At 58.4% G+C, this 23,023-nt stretch overlaps 2 protein-coding genes across 4 annotated transcripts in view; both read left to right on the top strand.

The window, feature by feature from the left end:
- The window catches only part of LOC144735722 (uncharacterized), a 70,625-nt gene extending 51,147 nt beyond the window's left edge, over positions 1-19,478 (top strand). For 2 of the 3 annotated variants that reach the window (XM_078618237.1, XM_078618230.1), the window contains exon 8: positions 16,865-19,478. In XM_078618237.1, the coding sequence (XP_078474363.1) occupies positions 16,865-17,286 (422 nt within the window). In that variant the 3' untranslated portion in view covers positions 17,287-19,478. Of the gene's footprint in view, positions 1-5,958; positions 6,106-16,864 lie in introns of all 3 variants that reach the window. The other variant, XM_078618238.1, reaches the window with a different exon arrangement.
- Positions 19,479-21,826: 2,348 nt separating this feature from the next.
- On the top strand, positions 21,827-22,138 carry LOC144734437 (histone H4-like). The gene has a single exon (XM_078616631.1). It carries the CDS (start codon positions 21,827-21,829, stop codon positions 22,136-22,138), a length of 312 nt encoding a protein of 103 aa, XP_078472757.1.
- The last annotated feature ends 885 nt before the right edge of the window (positions 22,139-23,023 follow it).

Here is a 23,023-nt window from a genome sequence, read left to right as displayed (position 1 = left end):
TAGTACCGTCCAGGGGGAGATCTGTCGCACCACGGTCCAGGGTCCCCGCCAGTAGGTAGTCAGTTTCCCCACCTGCCCGGCCCCGATGCGAGGGGTGTGTAGCCTCACCATAGCGCCTGTCAGGAATAAGGGGGGTTCCATGCGGGGTCGGGTGCCCTGTTCCTGCCGCCGATGCGCGGCTTCCCCTTGCGGGTATGCTCGGCCTCGGCCTTCTCGCAGGGTCTCCAAGAGGTGTTCCACGGGGCGGCTTCCCTTCTCCGGCTGGGGGGAAGGGACGCCGAATAGCAGATCTGCGGGTAAACGAGACTCACGGCCGAACATCATTAAAAACGGGGTTTGTCCCGTCGACGTGTGTACGGTGGTGGCGTAGGCGAAAAGGGCGTAGGGGAGGTGTTCGTCCCAATCCCATTGATTTGCGGCCGCCATACGTTTGAGTTTCCCCGCTAGGGTCTGATTCATGCGCTCTACCATACCGTTCGCTTGGGGGTGGTACGCTGTGGTTCGGTCCTTCTGGATTCCGAATTCTCGGCACAGTGCCTGGAACAGCTCGGCCTCGAACTCGCTACCCTGGTCGGTGAGGACTCGTTCTGGGATCCCGTGCTTAAGTACGTAATGTTCCACAAATGCCCGGGCCACCACCAAGGCCGTTTTATCAGAGATGGCCACTGCCACGGGGTAGCGGGTGAAATACTCTACTGCGACTAGGATATACCAGTTGCCTCGATGGGATCGCAGGAATGGCCCCTGTAGATCGATCCCGACCAGCTGATTTGTGCGGCTGACGTGGAACGGCCTTAGGGGTACCTGGTATCGTGCCGGTTTCGGCCCGCACTGCTGACAGGCGCGGGAGCCCTGTACCCAGGTGGCCACGTCTTGTGCCAATTTGGGCCAGAGATACTGGCGACGCAGGGTCTCTCGAGTGCGTCGTTCCCCATCGTGGCCCCCGAGTGGGTGGTCATGCACCAGCCGTAGCAGCTGGGGTCGCACCTGGGCAGGAACACAGATGCACCCCGGCTGGCCGGCCTCGGTTAACTCCCGTACCACTCCGTTCTGCACACACAACCGGGCATACAAACCGCTCCAGGGTCCTGGTAGGGCGCTCTTTTCCTCCCGCAGTGCCGCCACCACTGCCGCCAGATCGGGATCCCGCTGCTGGGTCTGTCTCAGCTGCTCGTCGTTCAGGCCCGGGAAGGCGCAGCCGACGTCCTCCTGGATCCGTCCGATCAGGGCGGGGTGATCCGCCGGGTCCCGAGCCGTGGGTCCGGCGCTTGCCGGGCGGTCGACGGGATCCTCGGTGCCACCTGTGAGGGTCTCTGTGGCGCACACTGCACTCTCTCTCGCTGGGGAGGGGGTCAGTAGCCGCAGCCCCTCGGGGGTCCGTTGCCTGCCGGCAGCGTCCCCCCGTGAAACACGGGCATGCCTCCTCCGCGCTTGTCTCGGCGTACACCGTGGGCCGCCTCGACAAGGCGTCCACGTTTGCATGCGTCCGGCCAGCCCGATACTCGATTTGCAGGTTGTACTCCTGCAACTGCGCCAACCACCGGGCCATCTGCCCTCGCGGCTCCTTGAATATAAGAAGAAACTGCAGAGCATAATGGTCAGTGCGTACGCGGCATTTCCTGCCGTACAAATACGGCCGGAACTGCTTACATGCGAAAATCACGGCGTACAACTCTTGGCGTGTCACGCAATAGTTCAGCTCGGCCCCACTCAAGGTCCGGCTGGCGTACGCGATGACTCGTTCCGTCCCATCCTGTACCTGTGACAACACCGCGCCCAGCCCGCTGCTGCAGGCGTCGGTGTCCAAAATAAAATCGGTGGTAAAATCGGGGAAAGCGAGGGTGGGGGCGTGGGTGAGGTGGTCTTTGAGAGTGGTGAAGGCCGTCTGGCAGGCCCCCGTCCACTGATAGGGGTGCTTAGGGGAGGTGAGTTGGGTGAGAGGGCGTGCAATCTCGCTGAATCCCTTTACAAATGGTCGATAATAGGTGGCGAGCCCAAAAAATGACCTGATCTCCGTCAGATTCCTTGGCCGTGGCCATTCCACTACGGCGCGTACTTTCTCTGGATCGGTACGCACGCCTGCCTCGCTGACGCGATGCCCGAGGTACCCCACCTCGCGTTGTGCGATGTAACACTTACGTGGCTTGAGCTTGAGATGAGCCGCTCGCAGTCGCTGGAACACCTCTCGTAGTCTGGACCAATGTTCAGACAAAGATATACTGAACACGATCACATCGTCCAAGTAAATCAGGCACTATTCCCATTGCAAACCCCGCATCACCATCAGCCGCTGGAACGTCGCGGGCGCATTGGTGAGTCCGAACGGGAGTACTCGAAACTCGAATAGTCCCATCGGGGTGGTGAATGCGGTTTTCGGCCGATCCTCCTCTGACATCTCCACCTGTCGAGCAGGGGAACGACCTCGGCTCGGGGAGTCGGGCCGACTCGCCAGGCCAGGTCCTGGTCACCCTCAGGACGACCGGGGTCCTCAGCCCAGAGTGTGAACACCTAGTCGTCAGAGTGGCCTGCGTGCAGGGGGTGTACGGTAGCTATCGGGGTGCGCCGTCGTAGTATCGCTGGGGTGCTGTGGGGGTTAAACATCCGCATAAACAACCAGTCCCCATCTGCGTTTACCAACGTGGCGGATCCCACGACCCCATACCGTTTTGCCAACTCCGGTTGAGGAGTTAGCATTACCTCCCCTGATGGTCGGAGCGCGGGGTCGGTGGGATACGTTGCCACCGGCACCAGCATCTCGGTGAGCGGGCCGATGGTGACTGCCGTCGCCAGGATAGCGGCCACAGGTGCGAAGCGGGGGCGCGTTGGTTCTCGTCCCAGGAACGGTATCCGCTCGCCGTTGCTCTCCATAGTGGCCCATCGCTGGCAGGGTTGCACGTTGAGTCCCAGCTGTTCTAAGAGGTCGGTACCTGCGATACACTCGTGACACAACGCACTCGACACGTAGAACTCCTGGGTGCACACCTGGCTGCCTATGCGGACCTCTAGGGTTGCTCTCCCCAGCAACCCCATTCCGCCTCCGCTTGCCGTGTGCAGCGCGCGGTCCGGTGCCTGCAGGTGACGCACGTCGACCCCGATCGCGCTGCAGTGCGCTGCGCTCACGAGCGAGGCCACCGCCCCCGTGTCCAGCAGGATCGGGTACGCATTCCGTTTACCTCCCCTTCCACCAGCGACGTGGCCCCCGTGATCCCCGCCACCAGCTTCCGCAGCCAGTCGCCCGGAGTCACGGCTTCCGTGGGCGTTGTTGCTGGAACCTGTGTGGATCACTCACTCGCCATTACTCTCATTATGGTCTGTTTGTATTGGGACCGTGTCGATTGCACCCCTAGGTGGTCTCGTCTCTAGGGGGGCCTCAGTGTTTGACCTTAGCTCTTGTCTAGCTCGGGTGACCTGAGGACAGTCCCTCATTCAGTGTCCCCATTGGTCGCATATATGGCATGGAGAGGGAAGGTTGGCGGCTCTGTGGCGAGCTTTCTGCCCACTCCCTCCTCCCCCCGTGCGCTGTTGCTCATACTCTGCTTCTAGTCGGGCTATCCTTCCAGTTAGCCCTCCTACTGTGGAGTCTAGTTCCCCCATCTCGGATCGGATGGTCTCAACGGAGGATTGCAGTTTGGTCATATTTTTATTCGTTTCCTCGCGTACTTGGGTTACCCTCTCACCTACTTGGGTTACCTTACCGTCCATTCAGTCTACCCGGCCAGCAATATCTCCCATGCCGGTCTGTAACCCGGCTACCCACCCCGGGGTTGTCTCGTGGGGTCTCTGGGGATCTCTTGCCCGTCACCTTATGGGGCTGGCGGGCTCCTCCTCATCCTCCTCCTCGTCAGGGATGAAGCTCGCCACGGTGCACTGCTGTCCCGACCCTCGGAGCTGCGCGCGTTCGCTGGAGAGCTCCTCACACTCCAGTGCTTGCTCGACTAGGGTATCGAAGGGGAGGCCTGCGCTACCCCTTTTGGGCTGCCACCATGCGGTGCGAGCTAGGTACCTGAGTAGCTTGTCTGCAGCTAGCGCGTCAATGACCTCTTTCGCGAACTCTGGGCGGGCGATCCGGGTTAGTGATCGCACGTCCTCGGCGTAGTCTCGGAAGTCCTCCCCAGGTTGGCGTCGGCGCGCCTCTAAGGCCGTCTTTGCCTGTATCGCGTTGCGCGTGCCGAAACGCCGATCTAATCTACGCATTAGTTCCTCTAGTTGGGTTTGCGCGCTTTCGGGTAGTGCCTCTACAAAGTCGGCTGCCCGCCCCTCCAGGTTCAACTTAAGATTTCGTAACGTCTGCGCGTCCGACCAGCCATTAAGCTCTTTAGCCCCCATGATATTGCGGGAAAATGCTTTCCATGTAGGGGTCCCCTGGCCGGTGAACACATGCCTTAGCTTTGCGTGGAGTAACGCGCTACCTTCCCGTGAAGATGTGAAGGTTCGTACGACTTCTGACACCAAATTGTTGGGGCCGCTGGTCCCCGAAGTCCCTCCCTGCTCCATGCCTATGGCAGGGGCTCCGCCGTTCGCCGACCCCTCGCTACTCTGCGAGCAGCTGCTGCCGTCGCTGGGCTCATCGCCCGACGGCTCCCCTCCCTGATCCGTCCCTCCGCGAGCTCGTGTGAGAGGCATAGCTCGCCGCACACTCTCGTTCACCTGTAAATGCTGCGTTGTCTCTCCATAAATCACGCGCTCTAAACGGGGGTCAGGGGTCGGAGGGCGAACGACGCTGCCCTCACATCGCACGAGTCCCTGCGGCGATAGCCGGAGCGGGGACCTGCGGATGCACCAACCCCTTCCCCCACACTACGAGCGCACACACCTGCACACACGCGACACCCACTCTCGCGCTGCTCTGCGCCGCGCTCCCACGAGGCGAGCCGTTGTATACGCAGCACTACAAGCGTTCACACTGCTCGACGAGATCACACGAGGCCACGATTCGCTATTAATGATTTATTGCTTGCTACCTGCGAATTGATGTTAAATCAGTGAGTCGACGAGGCTGGCCTATTCTGATACCTTTATACCTATTCCCGATTTATCTGCTATGATTCTAATTCACCTTCCTACTCACTGTTAGGTGCTCACGGCGGTCCGTTGATCTCCTGCTCGCAGCGTACCTCGGTGCGTCTCATGGACGTCCGGGTCGCTGGGCTGGAGCTGCGTCTTGTCGCCTGGCGCTGGAGTGAGGCCGATTTCCCCTTTGCGTCCCCTTTCTATCCTCCCTACATTAAAGGGATGCGTCTCTCAGTTTTTCCTTAACAATGGGCTCACGTTTCGGCACGCGCACGGCGGCTTCGGGCGCCTTTGATATGCTAATCGGATGTGCTGCGGCACCGATTCCAAACACGCTCCTAGGGAGTGGGCAGGTAGGAACTTGGTTGGACAGCGCATTCGTGCACGACAGAGAGACCAATAATTCCTGGTGGGCAGTGTGGAACATTGTTCCTACCTGTATTAATCTCCCTCTCATGCATGGCGCCGTGCTCCTGCGCACCCTAAACTATGCCGCCCCGTCCCTCCTCCGCCTGTCTCGTCGACCCGTGGGGGTGTGTGTGGGGGGAATGCGCCTCAACCGCGGTGGCCGAATGCCCCTCGCCGTGGCCATACCATCTTAAGGCCGGTCGCAGCGCCGCGGTGCAACGTAGCGTCGGGGGAGGTCATCCAATTCCCTGATCGCCAGAAACCGTGAGAGTTAATCCCGATAAGGGTTTCTCGGATAAAAACCGGTCGATCAGGTGTCCTCCCCTTCCAGCTCTATGGGGGGGGGGGGGGAATGCGTGCGGGTGTGTTCATGTGAGGTGAGGTGAGGGGGACGAGGGGTTGGCTCCGTCGCTTGGTGGTGGCGAGGTCGGGGATGGGGTGCCTGCCGAACGGCTTCGTGGCGGCGGCATCACACTGACACGGCCGCACCCTGAACTGCAGTCTAACCCAGACCCTGACTGCGACCTTAATCCCCCGCAGGGCGGGAGCATGGGCACTTTGACGGGCAAGGTGGCTGTCCTGGAGGCCCAGCCGCCCGTGGTGGTGGTGACCAGCCCAGACCCGGAGCAGACCCAACTCGACCCAGAACCGGCCCAATGCGACCCTGATCCCGGGACCCCTGCCGAGGTGAGGGGGTCGAGCAGAATTCTGATCCCCTTCGACGCCACGGTGGCCATTATGTCGCTGTGTGAGGGTTGACCCCAGCCGATAGAAAATCAACGTCAGGCGTTTTGATTATTTGATGCCATACATTTCCACATGACGATAATCTACTTTAGTTGAGCTATAATTTATGGCCAGGTCGATTCTGAAAATAGGCTATTTAGCTCAATGTGGCTTTACCTAGTCAAATCAAATAAATACATAGTTTATATGGACTTATATTCTTTATATCCATAATATAGGTTTTTTGGGTTAGATTGCATAAATATATAAATGTGTCGTTAAACGCACCACCACCCGACACAGCCAATTAGTAATGTTTGTCACGTTAACAGAACATGCCAAATCGTTACTAGTACAGCACACCAGTGTGTTGGAGAGCCAAGCCACAACATTTAAAATCTGAGTACGATATTATATTATTTATATGTACGTTCAACTTCTTTCACACCGCCCGTCACTAACCGTGCTCTTCGGAGGTGCGGGACCAGGTCTCCCACGGTGATGAACCTCCCATCGGTACTCTGGCTGTCCCAGCTCTCCTTTACAATAGACCATTAATCTCAAGGGGCTCTTGTCGGGGTCGCTGGCCCCCGAGATCCCTCCCTCGATAATGCTAACAGCCGGGCTAACATCATTACTCGCCATCCCGCTGCTATGCGAACCGCTGCTGGGTTCCTCAGCCATGGTGTGGGAGCCGTCGCTCGAGGATTCCCCTCCACCGCGGGTCCGCGTAGTAGGCATGGTTAGTTACCGAGTAGTATTATGCCCCTCTTCACGCTACCACGATACCTCCCTTTCTTAATCGCGCACCTGCAACCCACACGGAGCGGGCGTACACACACCCATACACACACACGCAGCTCCGTGCACTCCAACTCAACACTGACTACTCACGTTATGATCGCGCACCTGTATCGCACACGAAGTGAATGCACGCGCACACACGCAGCTCCACACGCGACACACTGCTCAACGAGATCACACGAGACCACGATCAGCTATTACTGATTTATTGTCTGCTACCTGGGAATTGATGTTAAATCAGTATGAATCGACGAGGCTGGCCTATTGTACTACCCCTGGACCTATTCCCTATTTATCGGCTATGATCCTACTTCACCTCCTTACTCACTGTTAGGTGCCCACGGTGGTCCGTTGATCCCGTACTCGCAGCGTACCTCGATGCGTCTCACGGACTGTCGCCTGGTGCAGGAGTAAGAGAGCGATCTCTCCTTTGCGCCCCCTTTTTATCCTCCCTACATCAAAGGGATGCGGCTCCGAGCGTGGTGGCGGCCGCCTCCCAGTTTTTTTTTAACAATGGGCGCGCGCCCGTCAGCACGCGTACGGCGGTTCCGGGCGCCATTGCTATGCTAATCAGATGCGCTGCGTGTTGCGGCGTTTATTCTAATTAATCCCTTTCTCATGCATGGCGCCTTGGTCTTGCGCATTATGCAGCGGCGTCCATCACCACGGCCTGCTGTGGAAGTTAAGCGTGGAGCCTCCGCATGTCTCCACCACCTGCCCCATCAATTGCGCACTATGCGTCCGAGTCGCCTCTCTGATTATTTGCCATTCCCGCCCTATCCTTTACCTTCCCTAACGATGGCACCTGCGCATTCGAGCCCGCTTTGGCACGCTAAACTATGCCGCCCCGTCCCTCCTCTGCCTGTCTCGTCGACCCGTGGGGGTGTGTGTGGGGGGATGCGTTTCAACCGCGGTGGTCGAATGCCCTTCACCGCGACCATACCATCTTAAGGCCGGTCGCAGTGCCGCGGTGCAAAGTAGCGTCGGGGGAGGTCGTCCAATTCCCTGGTCGCCGGAAACCGTGAAAGTTAATCCCGATAAGGGCTTCTCGGATAAAAACCGGTCGGTCAGGTGGCCTCCCCTCGGTGCTCTATGGGGGGGGGGGGGGGGGGGAAATGCGTGCGGGTGTGTTCATGTGAGGTGAGGTGAGGGGGACGCGTAGTCGGCTCCGTCGCTTGGTGGTGGCGAGGTCATAGATGGGGCGCCTGCTGAACGGCTTCGTGGCGGCGGCATCACACTCTCCCTGGTTAAATACATGGCTCGCTCGCTGTATTATTACAATTACCACTTGTGTACCCAGGAAATCTGCAATGAGTCCTGTTCAACGGGGTCATGCCATGTTTGGGCAGTAGCGGGGAACGATTTCCGTGTGTTTCCCAAAATCAAGTAATTTGGGAGTTACATTTTGACGTTTGGTTAACTAAATGACCATTGTGGTTATAACAGGCACTCGTGGTTAAACAGACTCGCGGTGAAATAAAGGACTACCTGTTCAAGAGCTACGCGGAATAATAAAGAGTAGATTGTTGAACGAGGAGTCTCCCTGCTTCAGCAATGGTCTTGTGGGGGCCGTTGGCCCCCGGGGTCTCTCCCGCCATCATCCCCTATTCCGTTTATGTTACCCCACCTCCCTAATACCCGCTAGGGTTTCGCCGGACTTCGAACGCGACGCCCCTACCCATACGGCTTCACGCAGCGCTCCCACGCCGCAAGCATACGTGCGCACGGCATCATCAATCAAACGCCATACTCCCCCTCTTTACGCCGCTACGTACAGCGCTCGCACGCTGCGAGCGTGCGCCCGTCTACAGCCCTGTGCGGCACTCGCCTCCACGTCGAATAACCACGTTACCAATGCGCACCCGTATCCGACACGTAGCGAACGTACGCGCACTCACGCACACAGCTCCCCGCGGCACTCACTCACCACGGAGCACTCACGTTGTGATCGCACACCTGTATCATACACGTAGTGAACGTACGCGCACTCACGCACACAGCTCCCTGCGGCACTCACCACGGAGCACTCACGTTGTGATCGCGCACCTGTATCATACATGTAGTGAGCACACGCGCACCCACCCGCGCAGCTCCGCGCCGCACTCACTCACGTGGCGAACCACTGTGTACGCAGGACCACACACGTGCACACCTCTCCACGAGATCACACGAGGCCACAATTCGCTATTAATGATTTATTGTCCGCTACCTGGAACTAGGTGTTAAATCAGTGAGTCGACGAGGCTGGCCCACGCTGATACCTTTATGCCTATTCCCGATTTATCTGCTATGATTATAATTCACCTCCTTACTCACTTTTAGGTGCTCACGGTGGTCCGTTGATCCCCTGCTCGCAGCGTACCTCGGTGCGTCCCACGGACGTCCGGGTCGCTGGGCTGGAGCTGCGTCTTGTCGCCTCGCGCTGGAGTGAGAGAGCCAGATTTCCCCTTTACGCCCACTATTTATCCTCCCTACCTCAAAGGGATGCAGCTCTGAACAATGGGCTCGCGCCCCTCTGGCACGCGCACCACGGTTCCGGGCGCCTGTGATATGCTAATCAGTGTGCGGCGTTGCGCGGCGTAAATTCTAAATAATCCCTTTCCCTCCCTAACAATGGTGCCTGCGCGCTCAAGCGTAATTATCCCAACCATCCGTGACTATGCGCAAGAGCCCCTGCGGTCCCGCTACTCATGCTGTCCCGTCCCTCCCCTGCTTGCCCCGTCGACACGTGGGTGGTGTGTGTGGGGGATGCGCTTCAACCACGGTGGCCGAATGCCCCTCGCCGCGGCCATACCATCTTAAGGCAGGTCGCAGCGCCGCGGTGCAATGTAGCGTCGGGGGAGGCCGTCCAATTCCCTGATCGCCGGAAACCGTGAGAGTTAATCCCGATAAGGGTTTCTCGGATAAAAACCGGTCAATCAGGTGACCTTCCCTTCCAGCTCTATGGGGGGGGGGGGGGGGAAATGCGTGCGGGTGTGTTCATGTGAGGTGAGGTGAGGGGGACGAGGGGTTGGCTCCGTCGCTTGGTGGTGGCGAGGTCGGGGATGGGGTGCCTGCCGAACGGCTTTGTGGCGGCGGCATCACATAGCCCCCCGAGGTGCCAGTCCCCGTCCCGGGTTGACTGGAGCACCTTGCTTGGGCTGCGCCCACGAGGAAACGTTGTGGGGTCCGGGGGATCCATCCGGACCTGGTGGCTGGTCTCGGGGCGGGTGGTTCCGTCCTCTGTGGCTCCTGCGGCGGCCTCCTCCTCCACTCCAGCAGCTCTCCCCATCCTCCGGCACCTGTGGGCTGGGGCACAAACTCAGCAGCGGAAGGGTTTAGGAGCCGTCGTCCGCGTCGTCTCCTGACTGGATCGGGGCATCTCGGGGGCCCGGCGGGGCCCATGTAGGGTGCGAGGCCCCCCAGCACGAGGGGTGCGGGTACTCCGGGATTTCGGGGCCTTCGGGTGACGGGGTTCTCTCTCGCCGGGGCCGCTTTCCACGGTTTTAAGCGGCGGACGTTGACCACCGTCTCTCGATCCCTCTCCCCGCCATAAATTAGTACCGTCCAGGGGGAGATCTGTCGCACCACGGTCCAGGGTCCCCGCCAGTTGGTCGTCAGTTTCCCCACCTGCCTGGCCCCGACGCGAGGGGTGTGTAGCCACACCTTAGCGCCTGTCAGGAATAAGGGGGGTTCCATGCGGGGTCGGGTGCCCTGTTCCTGCCGCCGATGCGCGGCTTCCCCTTGCGGGTATGCTCGGCCTCGGGCATCTCGCAGGGTCTCCAACAGGTGTTCCACGGGGTGGCTTCCCTCCTCCGGCTGGGGGGAAGGGACGCCGAATAGCAGATCTGCGGGTAAACGAGACTCACGGCCGAACATCATTAAAAACAGGGTTTGTCCCGTCGACGTGTGTACGGTGGTGGCGTAGGTGAAAAGGGCGTAGGGGAGGTGTTCGTCCCAATCCCGTTGATTTGCGGCCGCCATACGTTTGAGTTTCCCCGCTAGGGTCTGATTCATGCGCTCCACCATACCGTTCGCTTGGGGGTGGTACGCTGTGGTTCGGTCCTTCTGGATTCCGAATTCTCGGCACAGTGCCTGGTACAGCTCGGCCTCAAACTCGCTACCCTGGTCGGTGAGGACTCGTTCTGGGATCCCGTGCTTAAGTACGTAATGTTCCACAAATGCCCGGGCTACCACCAAGGCCGTTTTATCAGGGATGGCCACTGCCATGGGGTAGCGGGTGAAATACTCTACTGCGACCAGGATATACCGGTTGCCTCGATGGGATCGCGGGAATGGCCCCTGTAGGTCGATCCCGACCAGCTGATTCGTGCGGCTGACGCGGAACGGCCTTAGGGGTACCTGGTATCGTGCCGGTTTCGGCCCGCACTGCTGACAGGCGCGGCAGCCCTGTACCCAGGCCGCCACGTCTTGTGCCATTTTGGGCCAGAGATACTGGCGACGCAGGGTCTCTCGAGTGCGTCGTTCCCCATCGTGGCCCCCGAGTGGGTGGTCATGCACCAGCCGTAGCAGCTGTGGTCGCACCTGGGCAGGAACACAGATACACCCCGGCTGGCCGGCCTCGGTTAACTCCCGTACCACTCCGTTCTGCACGCACAACCGGGCATACAAACCGCTCCAGGGTCGTGGTAGGGCGCTCTTTTCCTCCCGCAGTGCCGCCTCCACTGCCGCCAGATCGGGATCCCGCTGCTGGGTCTGTCTCAGCTGCTCGTCGTTCAGGCCCGGGAAGGCGCAGCCGACGTCCTCCTGGATCCGTCCGATCGGGGCGGGGTGATCCGCCGGGTCCCGAGCCGTGGGTCCCGCGCTTGCCAGGCGGTCGACGGGATCCTCGGTGCCACCTGTGAGGGTCTCTGTGGCGCACACTACACTCTCTCTCGCTGGGGGGGGGGTCAGTGGCCGCGGCCCCTCGGGGGTCCGTTGCCTGCCGGCAGCGTCCCCCCGTGAAACACGGGCAGGCCTCCTCCGCCCTTGTCTCGGCGTACACCGTTGGCCGCCTCGACAAGGCGTCCGCGTTTGCATGCGTCCGGCCAGCCCGATACTCGATTTGCAGGTTGTACTCCTGCAACTGCGCCAACCACCGGGCCATCTGCCCTCGCGGCTCCTTGAATGTAAGAAGAAACTGCAGAGCATAATGGTCAGTGCGTACGCGACATTTCCTGCCGTATTAATACGGCCGGAACTGCTTACATGCGAAAATCACTGCGTACAACTCTTGGCGGGTCACGCAATAGTTCAGCTCGGCCCCACTCAAGGTCCGGCTGGCGTACGCGATGACTCGTTCCGTCCCATCCTGTACCTGTGACAACACCGCGCCCAGCCCGCTGCTGCAGGCGTCGGTGTCCAAAATAAAATCGGTGGTAAAATCGGGGAAAGCAAGGGTGGGGGCGTGGGTGAGGTGGTCTTTGAGAGTGGTGAAGGCCGTCTGGCAGGCCCCCGTCCACTGATAGGGGTGCTTAGGGGAAGTGAGTTGGGTGAGGCGGCGTGCAATCTCGCTGAATCCCTTCACAAATCGACGATAATAGGTGGCGAGCCCCAAAAATGATCTGATCTCCGTCAGATTCCTTGGCCGTGGCCACTCCACTACGGCGCGTACCTTCTCCGGATCGGTGCGCACGCCTGCCTCGCTGACGCGATGCCCGAGGTACCCCACCTCGCGTTGTGCGATGTAACACTTACGGGGCTTGAGCTTGAGATGAGCCGCTCGCAGTCGCTGGAACACCTCTCGTAGCCTGGACCAATGCTCAGACAAAGATCTACTGAACACGATCACATCGTCCAAGTAAATCAGGCACTGTTCCCATTGCAAACCCCGCATCACCAACTCCATCAGCAGCTGGAACGTCGCGGGCGCATTGGTGAGTTCTCCGCCATCTCCACCTGCCAGTACCCGGACGCGAGATCGAGGGTGGAAAAATATCGCGCTCCGGCGAGGCTGTCAAAAGTGTCGTCGATGCGGGGTATGGGGAAGGCATCGCCGAGCGTGACTGCGTTCAGTTTACGGTAATCGACGCAGAACCGGGTTGACCCATCCTTTTTCGTTACTAGTACCACTGGGGCTGACCAGGGGCTCGCCGAGGGCTGAATTATGTTATCGCGAAGCATGTTCCCAACTGCCTCTTTGATCTGGGTGCGTTCGGGTGCGCCCACTCGGTCTTCAGGGAGTTTGATGGGTCGGGCTGCACCGGTGTCAATTTGGTGCTTAACAAGGTCGGTGCGACCCACGTCCGAGTCGTGTTCACTGAATACGTCGGCATACTCCCGCAGTAACTCGCGCAGCCGATGGGCCTCTCCCTTAGGTAAATCCGCCCATGGTACATGTAACGCTTCGAGCAGGGGAACGACCTCGGCTCGGGGAGTCGGGCCGACTCGCCAGGCCAGGTCCTGGTCACCGTCAGGACGACCGGGGTCCTCAGCCCAGAGTGCGAACACCGAGTCGTTAGAGTGGCGTGCGTGCAGGGGGTGTACGGTGGCTATCGGGGTGCGCCGTCGCAGTATCGCTGGGGTACTGTGGGGGTTAAACATCCGCATAAACAATCGGTCCCCATCTGCGTTTACCAACGTGGCGGATCCCACGACCCCATACTGTTTAGCCAACTCCGGGTGAGGAGTTAGCATTACCTCTCCTGATGGTCGGAGCGCGGGGTCGGTGGGGGATGTTGCCACCGGCACCAGCATCTCGGTGAGCGGCCCGATGGTGACTGCCGTCACCAGGATAGCGGCCACAGGTGCGAAGCGGGGGTGCGTTGGTTCTCGTCCCAGGAACGGTATCCGCTCGCCGTTGCTCTCCATGGTGGCGCATCGCTGGCGGGGTTGCACGTTGAGTCCCAGCTGTTCTAAGAGGTCGGTACCTGCGATACACTCGTGACACAACGCACTCGACACGTAGAACTCCTGGGTGCACACCTGGCTGCCTATGCGGACCTCTAGGGTGGCTCTCCCCAGCAGCCCCATTCCGGCTCCGCTCGCCGTGTGCAGCGCGCGGTCCGGTGCCTGCAGGTGACGCACGTCGACCCCGATCGCGCTGCAGTGCGCTGCTCTCACGAGCGAGGCCACTGCCCCCGTGTCCAGCAGGATTCGGGTACGCACTCCGTTTACCTCCCCTTCCACCAGCGACGTGGCCCCCATGATTCCCGCCACCAGCTCCCACAGCCAGTCACCAGGAATCGCCGCGTTCCTTGGTGTCGTGGCTAGAATCTGTGTGGAGATCGCTCGCTCGCCATTATCATTACAGCTGGTTTGGGTCGGGTCTACATCGATTTCATCCCCCGGTGGTCCCCTCTCTAGGCGGGCCTTAGTGTTTGACCTATGCATCTGCCTCGCATGGGCGAGCTGAGGGCAGTCCCTCCTGAGATGCCCTCGACGGTCGCACACATAACACGTCCGGGGAGGGGTGGCGGCTCCGTAGTGGGCCCCCTGCCCGCTCCCTCTCCCTGTACGCAGTTGTTCTAACTCGGACTCTAATTGGGATACCTTCCCGGCCAGCCCCCCTACTGTGGAGTGTAGTTCACCCATCTCAGACTGGATGGTCTTCACATTTTTATTTGCTTCCTCGCGTACTTGGGTTACCCTCTCACCCACTTGGGTTACCTTACCGTCCATTCGGTCTACCCGTCCAGCAATATCTCCCATGCCGGTCTGTAACCCAGCTACCCACCCCGGGGTCGTCTCGCGGGGTCTCTGGGGCTCTCTTGCCCGTCTCCTTATGGGGCTGGCGGGCTCCTCCTCATCCTCCTCCTCGTGAGGGATGAGGCTCGCCACGGTGCACTCCTGTCCCGACCCTCGGAGCTGCACGCGTTCGCTGGAGAGCTCCTCACACTCCAGTGCTTGCTCGACTAGGGTATCGAAGGGGAGGCCTGCGCTACCCCTTTTGGGCTGCCACCATGCGGTGCGAGCTAGGTACCTGAGTAGCTTGTCTGCAGCTAGCGCGTCAATGACCTCCTTCGCGAACTCTGGACGGACAATCCGGGTTAGTGATCGCACGTCCTCAGCGTAGTCTCGGAAGTCCTCGCCAGTTTGGCGTCGGCGCGCCTCTAAGGCCGTCTTCGCCCGTATCGCGTTGCGCGTGCCGAAACGCAGGTCTAATCTACGCATTAGTTCTTCTAGTTGGGTTTGCGCGCTTTCGGGTAGTGCCTCTACAAAGTCGGCTGCCCGCCCATCTAAGTTTAACGTAAGATGTCGCAACGCCTGCGCGTCCGACCAGCCATTAAGCTCTTTAGTCCCTATGATATTACGGGAAAACGCTTTCCATGTAGGGGTCCCCTGGCCGGTGAACACATGCCTTACGTTTGCGTGGAGTAGCGCGCCACCTTCCCGTGAAGATGTGAGGGTTCGTACGACTTCTGACACCATTGTGTGGGGACCGTTGGCCCCCGGGGTCTCTCCTGCCATCATCCCCTATTCCGTTTATGTTACCCCACCTCCCTAATACCCGCTAGGGTTTCGCCGGCCTTCGAACGCGACGCCCCTACCCATACGGCTTCACGCAGCGCTCCCACGCCGCAAGCATACGTGCGCACGGCATCATCAATCAAACGCCATACTCCCCCTCTTTACGCCGCTACGTACAGCGCTCGCACGCTGCGAGCGTGCGCCCGTCTACTGCCCTGTGCGGCACTCGCCTCCACGTCGAATAACCACGTTACCAATGCGTACCCGTATCCGACACGTAGCGAACGTACGCGCACTCACGCACACAGCTCCCCGCGGCACTCACTCACCACGGAGCACTCACGTTGTGATCGCGCACCTGTATCATACACGTAGTGAACGTACGCGCACTCACGCACACAGCTCCCCGCGGCACTCACTCACCACGGAGCACTCACGTTGTGATCGCGCACCTGTATCATACACGTAGTGAACACACGCGCACCCACCCGCGCAGCTCCGCGCCGCGCTCACTCACGTGGCGAACCACTGTGTACGCAGGACCACACACGTGCACACCTCTCCACGAGATCACACGAGGCCACGATTCGCTATTAATGATTTATTGTCCGCTACCTGGAACTAGGTGTTAAATCAGTGAGTCGACGAGGCTGGCCCACGCTGATACCTTTATGCCTATTCCCGATTTATCTGCTATGATTATAATTCACCTCCTTACTCACTGTTAGGTGCTCACGGCGGTCTGTTGATCCCCTGCTCGCAGCGTACCTCGGTGCGTCCCACGGACGTCCGGGTCGCTGGGCTGGAGCTGCGTCTTGTCGCCTCGCGCTGGAGTGAGAGAGCCAGATTTCCCCTTTGCGCCCACTATTTATCCTCCCTACCTCAAAGGGATGCGGCTCTGAACAATGGGCTCGCGCCCCTCTGGCACGCGCACCGCGGTTCCGGGCACCTGTGATATGCTAATCAGTGTGCGGCGTTGCGCGGCGTAAATTCTAATTAATCCCTTTCCCTCCCTAACAATGGTGCCTGCGCGCTCAAGCGTAATAATCCCAACCATCCGTGACTATGCGCAAGAGCCCCTGCGGTCCCGCTACTCGTGCTGTCCCGTCCCTCCCCTGCTTGCCCCGTCGACACGTGGGTGGTGTGTGTGGGGGATGCGCTTCAACCGCGGTGGCCGAATGCCCCTCGTCGCGGCCATACCACCTTAAGGCAGGTCGCAGCGCCGCGGTGCAACGTAGCGTCGGGGGAGGCCGTCCAATTCCCTGATCGCCGGAAACCGTGAGAGTTAATCCCGATAAGGGTTTCTCGGATAAAAACCGGTCGATCAGGTGACCTTCCCTTCCAGCTCTATGGGGGGGGGAAATGCATGCGGGTGTGTTCATGTGAGGTGAGGTGAGGGGGACGAGGGGTTGGCTCCGTCGCTTGGTGGTGGCGAGGTCGGGGATGGGGCGCCTGCCGAACGGCTTCGTGGCGGCGGCATCACAGTCTCCTCTGGTTGATTAAATGGGGGACTTGGCTGTTCCCACAGGCGCCGCCGGGGCCACCGGGGGCCCAGTGCCTGCTCCCCTCAGCCCCCGCCTCCGCCCCGAGCACGTGGACCCCAGGGCCCCTGCTCACACCCGGGATCGACTACATCAGCCTGGAGTAACGATGGCCAGGCCCCGACCTGCACTGACCCCACCTACTCTGACCCCACCTGCAATGACCCCACCTGCACTGACCCCACCTGCACTGACTCCACCTACTCTGACCCCACCTACTCTGACCCCACCTACTCTGACCCCACCTACTCTGACCCCACCTACTCTGACCCCACCATTGGGACCCCACCTATGTACCCTAACCCTGCATCCTGCCTCCCCCCCCCTTCCTTCGGCTTGGACCTCTCTCGGATTGGACCGCTTTTTGGATCAGACTTTAAGGCTACCCATATGTCCTGGTTTGGCCTGAACGGTTCCCCTGGGTGGTTTCAGAAAGCCCGTCCCAGTGTTTCCTCATCCACTCACCCCACCTCTTGATTTATTTATTTCTCCCGCTCCCCCCAAGTTTTAAATTTTCTGGCATCCTACTCGACTCATCATGCAGCCAGAAGTGTGGGTGAGCTGCTAGGGGCAGTGGGTGGGGTGGGGCAACCGGGACCCACCCGGGGCCCATTCGGGGCCCACCCGTGGGTGGGGCTCACCCGAATAGTCAGGGCCGAGCAACCCCACGTGGTGGGTAGGACTATTAGAGAAGTAGGCGGGGGGTCCAGTGTCAGAGAGAGAGAGCCAATCCCAAACCACTTCACCGCCGTGTGGGCGGGGATAGTGGGCGTGGTTATGTTAATTAAGGCATGGAGGGACTGTCACGGGTTTCCCCCTGGCGAACATAGAGCGATGCATAGCAGCAGGGTCGTAAGAATATAAGAGATTACAAAAAAATATACATTGTGAAGTGAAAAAAACTAATGATGACAAATCACATAATGTGGAGGAGTACATTAGAACATTATCTTTGAAAATGTCTAACTAGAGTGAGGATTGTGATTTAAAGAACGCATTACGAATAGGGCGTCAAATCGCAAATGGTGAGATGGCTTCTCTGAGAAACATCAAATCTCAAGTTGCAGGAATTAAAACAGTCACGATATTGCACAGAGTCAAATAATGCAGCATCTATACATAACGAAACATAGCGCAAAAGGGCATTAATAAAACATGAGGTCACTTACAGGTAAAAGATGTTCACGTCATCTATTTGTTTATGCAGTGGCAGCTTGGCAGGAATTCACTTGGAAGGAGTGAGATTTAAGGCGATCAAGTGATGGTAGTGACTGTGAATCAAGTCTTTTGTCGCCTCCCTATGTGTCACGGTTGAGCCTCCTAGATATTTTGAATGTTAATAGAATCAATGTATTTATAACTGCTGGAGAAATCCGATGGCTATAAAGCTCTTTTTTACAGATGTCCAGTCGGGACACTGAGTAAGAACGTTACAACAACAAACAGTATACAAACACGATAGTAGTGCAAAGTACAAGAAAGGTAAAACAATCACCCAGACACATACAAACAAAACTAAACCATCCCCATCCTATGAGGCAAAGCCCATTGTTCAAAAGCGACCTGGCCACCGGTTTACCGCCAATTTGTGGCCAAGTTACTTCTGAAAAATAAGTGAATGCCTCAGCGGGCTTTACCTGGTAGGATGGGGGGATGGTTTAGTTTTGTTTTGTAAGTGTTTGGGTGATTTGTTGTTCAAAACCCATTGTTCAAAAGCGACCTGGCCACTGGTTTACCGCCAATTTGTGGCCAAGTCACTTCTGAAAAATAAGTGAATGCCTCAGCGGGTTTTGCCTGGTAGGATGGGAAGATGGTTTAGTTGTGTTTGTATGTATGTGTTTGTCACTGTGTAGTGCCTGATGTACGCGTCACACGCTGAAGTCGGTGTACGCGCGCACGGCGTACAAACGAGATCGAGGTGTTGCTGTTGCTTGGCATGAGAATAGGGCCGGAGACAAGTAGGGAGCAAATAAGGACACGGGGCGCTTATTGGCTGGTTGTTGTTGTTGTCGAGATGTGGGGCCGCGCTGTCTGAGGACGGTAGCAGGAGGCAGGGAGTAATTAAGGATGCAGGGCGCTGATTGGCTGAGAGGTTGTTGTTGTCGCTGAGTGGCGCCGCATTGTCGGGAAAAACATGCCAGGTGCCAGTGGGGGCTGGGGGCGAGTGGCGTCGCGGGGGATGCCACAGATTAATTGAAGATTAATTGGCTTGGGGATAAAGAGAGGGGTTTTGGAGGAGACGGGAGTTCGCGCCTGGGAGGAGACAGAGGATGTAGGAGTCGAAGCAGCAGAGCTAATAGCAGTAAAGAAGTGTAGGGTAGCAGTGGAGAAGTGTAAGGTAGCAGTGGAAAAGTGTAGGGTAGCAGTGAGACAACGAAGCCAGTAGAAAGCGTCTGAATAGTGGGAAGAGAAGCTGATAGAGTTAGACGGCGGAGCCGATAAAGAGCGGCTGAACTGTGGCGGAGAGAGTGGAGAGGAGCGAGTGAGGCCGGGGAAACGCGGCGAGCGAGCGGAGAGCGCGGAGGAGAAATATTGATCGGTGTTAGCTGGAGGAGTGTTGATCGGCATACGTGAAATAAAGTGAAAGAGGAAAGACAAGAAGCTGTCGTGTCAAGTCGAGCACTACAATTGTGACGTTCTTACTCCATGCCCTCTACTGGACATCTGTGAAAAAATATATTTTTAGCTCATCGGATTTAACCTGCAGTTATACATTTGTTGAGGATTAGTGAGTGACGTCATGTCACTGTGATGCCGCCACCGTGAAGCCGCTCGGCGGGCGCCCCATCTACGACCTCGCCACCACCAAGCGACGGGGCCGACCCTGCTTCCCCTCACCGCCCCCCACATAAACACACCCTTACACATTTTTCCCCCCCATAGAGCTCCGAGGGGAGGTCACCTGGCCGACAGGTTTTCACCCGGAAGCCCTCATAGGGATATTCTTCACGGTTTCCTGCGGCCAGGGAATTGGGCGATTTCCCCCGATGCTAACTCGCACCACGGCGCCGTGACTTGCGTTGAGATTACATGGTCACGGCTGGGGCTATCCAGCCACCACGGTTAAAACACACCCCCACACGGATCGGCAAGGCAGGTAGGGGGGGCGCAGCCACGAATGGCGGGGAAACCAGGGTGGGCGGCTGATTAGCATAGCAAATGTGCTTGTGGACCGCTGCCGGCGCAGCAGCCAGCGGCGGGCCCTTTGTTATGGAAACCGGGCTGTGGACGGCGATGCAGAGCGCGAGTGCGGCGGAGCAAGCACAGCGATCTGATTGGCCGAGAGGGCCCTCGGCTCAGCGGCGGCTTTCTTTGATGTGGGTTAGCCATAAAAAGCGGGGCGCAGAAAGGTAAAAGCTCTCTTACTCCTAAAGTCAGAGCACCGGACGGTCCCCAGTTCGGCCACTCGAACGTCCGTGCGATGCGTCTAAGTGTGCGGAGAGGACGAGACCACCGGAGCGCCGTACGCATCAAACTGTGAGTAAGAGGAAAGAGAGTATTGGGATGGAGTCTAAAGAAACCACAACCGCCTAGAGCCCATCAAATTAGATTAATCGGGTACAGACCCTCGGGCGATAGTGTAGGCCTACCTTGCCGATCCCTATTGACCCAACAGTGAATCACAGTCGGCCCGTAATAAATCATTAATAACTAATCGCAGCCTCGTGTGGTTTCGACGAGCATGTGAAAGCGCGTGGTGCTGTGTGTACGTACGTTCACAGAGTGCGTGATCAGTGCTCCATGGGTGTGCGCTTCCTCTTGCTGCTGCGGACCCCCGCACCGTGTACGGACTAACCCCCATTGCGAACGCCTGTCTCACAGTCCTTTAAACCCCCCGTAACGAAAACCCCAATCGGCAACGCAGACGCGAGCAACGTCATTCGCCCTCCAACCCCTGACCCCCCGTTCAGAGCGTTTGATTGCTGTGCGGGGCTGTGTGAGGGGAGGCGTCGCGTTTGATTGGCGGAGAAGCAACGAAGTGTTTACAGGCGACCGTGAGCCGGCGACGAGTCATGCCCCTCTCGAGAAACTCGCGGGGATGCGACCCAAGGAGGGGAGCCGACGGGTGACAGCCCTTATCCCGCGAGCGATGAGCCCAGCGGAGGCAGCAGCTGTTCGCACACCAGCGCGGGATTGGGAGACGGCGGGACCCCTGCAGCCGGTGCCCAGGAGGGAGATGCCTCGGGGGCTAGCGGCCCCAACAACTTGGTGTCAGAAGCGGTACGATCCCCCGCATCTCCAAGAGAAAGAGGCGCCCCACCCCCAGCTAAGGTGAGATGTGTGTTCACCGGCCGAGGTATTCCTTCATGGAAGTCGTTCGCCCACAACATCACAGGTGCTAAGAATTTTAATGGCTGGACAGACGAGGAGGCGTTAGAGCAGCTTAATATGCATTTGGATGGACGGGTAGCCGACTTTATGGAAGCTTTACCCGTGAGTACACAAACACAGTGGGAGGAAGTAATACGCCGGCTCGACCTGCGCTTCGGCGTGAGTAATGAGGAGGAGCAGGCGGCCATAGAGACGCGCCACCGCCAGGCCGGCGAAGACTTTCGCGATTATGCTGAGGACGTGCGCTCGCTAACACAGATCGCACACCCAGGGTACGCGACAGAGATAATTGAGGATCTCGCCGCCCAGAGGATCAAGCGGTATTTGGCTCGCACCTCGTGGTGGGAGCCCAATGTAGACCCTGCACGCCTTCCCTTTGACACCCTTGTCGAGCGTGCGCGTGCATGCGAGAGACTCTCTGGTGAGCGCACGCAGTTCCGAGGGTGGGGACGGGATGATGCCATAGCGAGCCTACTCCCAGACGAGGAAGAGGAGGAGGAGCTCGCCATCACGGTAAGGGGACGGGCAAGAGAGCCCACCACGCTCCGGGTATAAAGGCGGCTCCTGCTGCCGGCTGCGCTCGCAGTCTCTCGCGAGCTTTGTCAGGAGTAGTCGGAATGTCTGGACGTGGTAAAGGCGGTAAGGGGCTCTGCAAGGGAGGCACAAAACGCCATCGCAAGGTGCTGCGCGACAACATCCAGGGCATCACCAAGCCCGCCAACCGCCGCCTCGCTCGCCGAGGCGGTGTGAAGCGCATCTCGGGCCTCATATACGAGGAGACCCGCGGCGTCCTGAAGGTCTTCCTTGAGAACGTCATCCGCGACGCCGTCACCTACACGGAGCACGCCAAGCGCAAGAAAGTCACCGCCATGGACGTGGTCTACGCCCTCAAGCGCCAGGGCCGCACTCTCTACGGCTTTGGAGGCTGAGCGCCCATCTCTCGCACACTAAGCCAACCCAAAGGCTCTTTTCAGAGCCACCCACCTCTTCGAAACTGCTTGCACCAGTGTTGCCAAACACTTTCTAAACGGAGCACATGTCATGGGTTATTGCACGCCAATTCCTTGTGAGCGTGGTGGACGTTTGCTTGTTGAGTTGGCGAATCTTCATCTGCTTCCACATGAATGAAAGTTATCATGATATTCACGACACGTCACATTTAACAAGGCGTAATTCTTGAACGCGTTAATACAGTACCCATTTCTGGTATTTTTGCGTGAATTATTTCCAGCTGCAGCCGATTCCGATATTACGTAGAGCATTTGGCGCCACAATCTTACTGAACACTCGTCCTAATTGACGTAGCGCGCCGGAATGATAATCTCCACCTGTAAAATACAGCACAACAGCGAAGTTATTTTTCTCCACCGAGCGCTTGTGCTGTATTAGACGAGTTGTGAAACAATCCCTCGTAAGAAACAAAAAAACCCACGCTCAAAACACAATATACTGTATTGGGTTTTCTAGTCATCCTTTTTAAAACAAAGGCAATGCCATGGCTGCAATTCACTAATATACATGTGTAATGCGGGCGTGAGCGACCTTCCGGATGTGACGTCACGAGGAGGCGGAGCCAGGTGACGTGGGTGAAAGGTTGGGGTCCTTAAGTGGGTAAACCGGAAAGAGAAGGCAGTCGGAGTGTGAATGGAAAGGTGTGGGGCCACGCGGGCGTACGAGCCGAGGGGGCACCGTCGGAGCGGGAGCCAACCCCGGGAACAGTAGGGAGCTACTGGGAGGTGTAAAGCTGCAGATAGAAATAGGCAGTAAGGCTGTGTGTGAGAGGCAGCGGTGTGGCTGCCAAGAGTCGCAGGAGC

Source organism: Lampetra planeri, chromosome 3 (assembly GCF_965212315.1).
Source record: "Lampetra planeri chromosome 3, kcLamPlan1.2.h2, whole genome shotgun sequence".
NCBI classification, from domain to species: domain Eukaryota; kingdom Metazoa; phylum Chordata; class Hyperoartia; order Petromyzontiformes; family Petromyzontidae; genus Lampetra; species Lampetra planeri.
Note: the sequence above shows the minus strand (reverse complement) of the source record. Positions and strands in the feature narration are given on the sequence as shown.

What these genes read in the sequence shown, in the direction of transcription:
- LOC144734437 (XM_078616631.1), top strand. Translation starts at nt 21,827, where the DNA reads ATGTCTGGACGTGGTAAAGGCGGTAAGGGGCTCTGCAAGGGAGGCACA.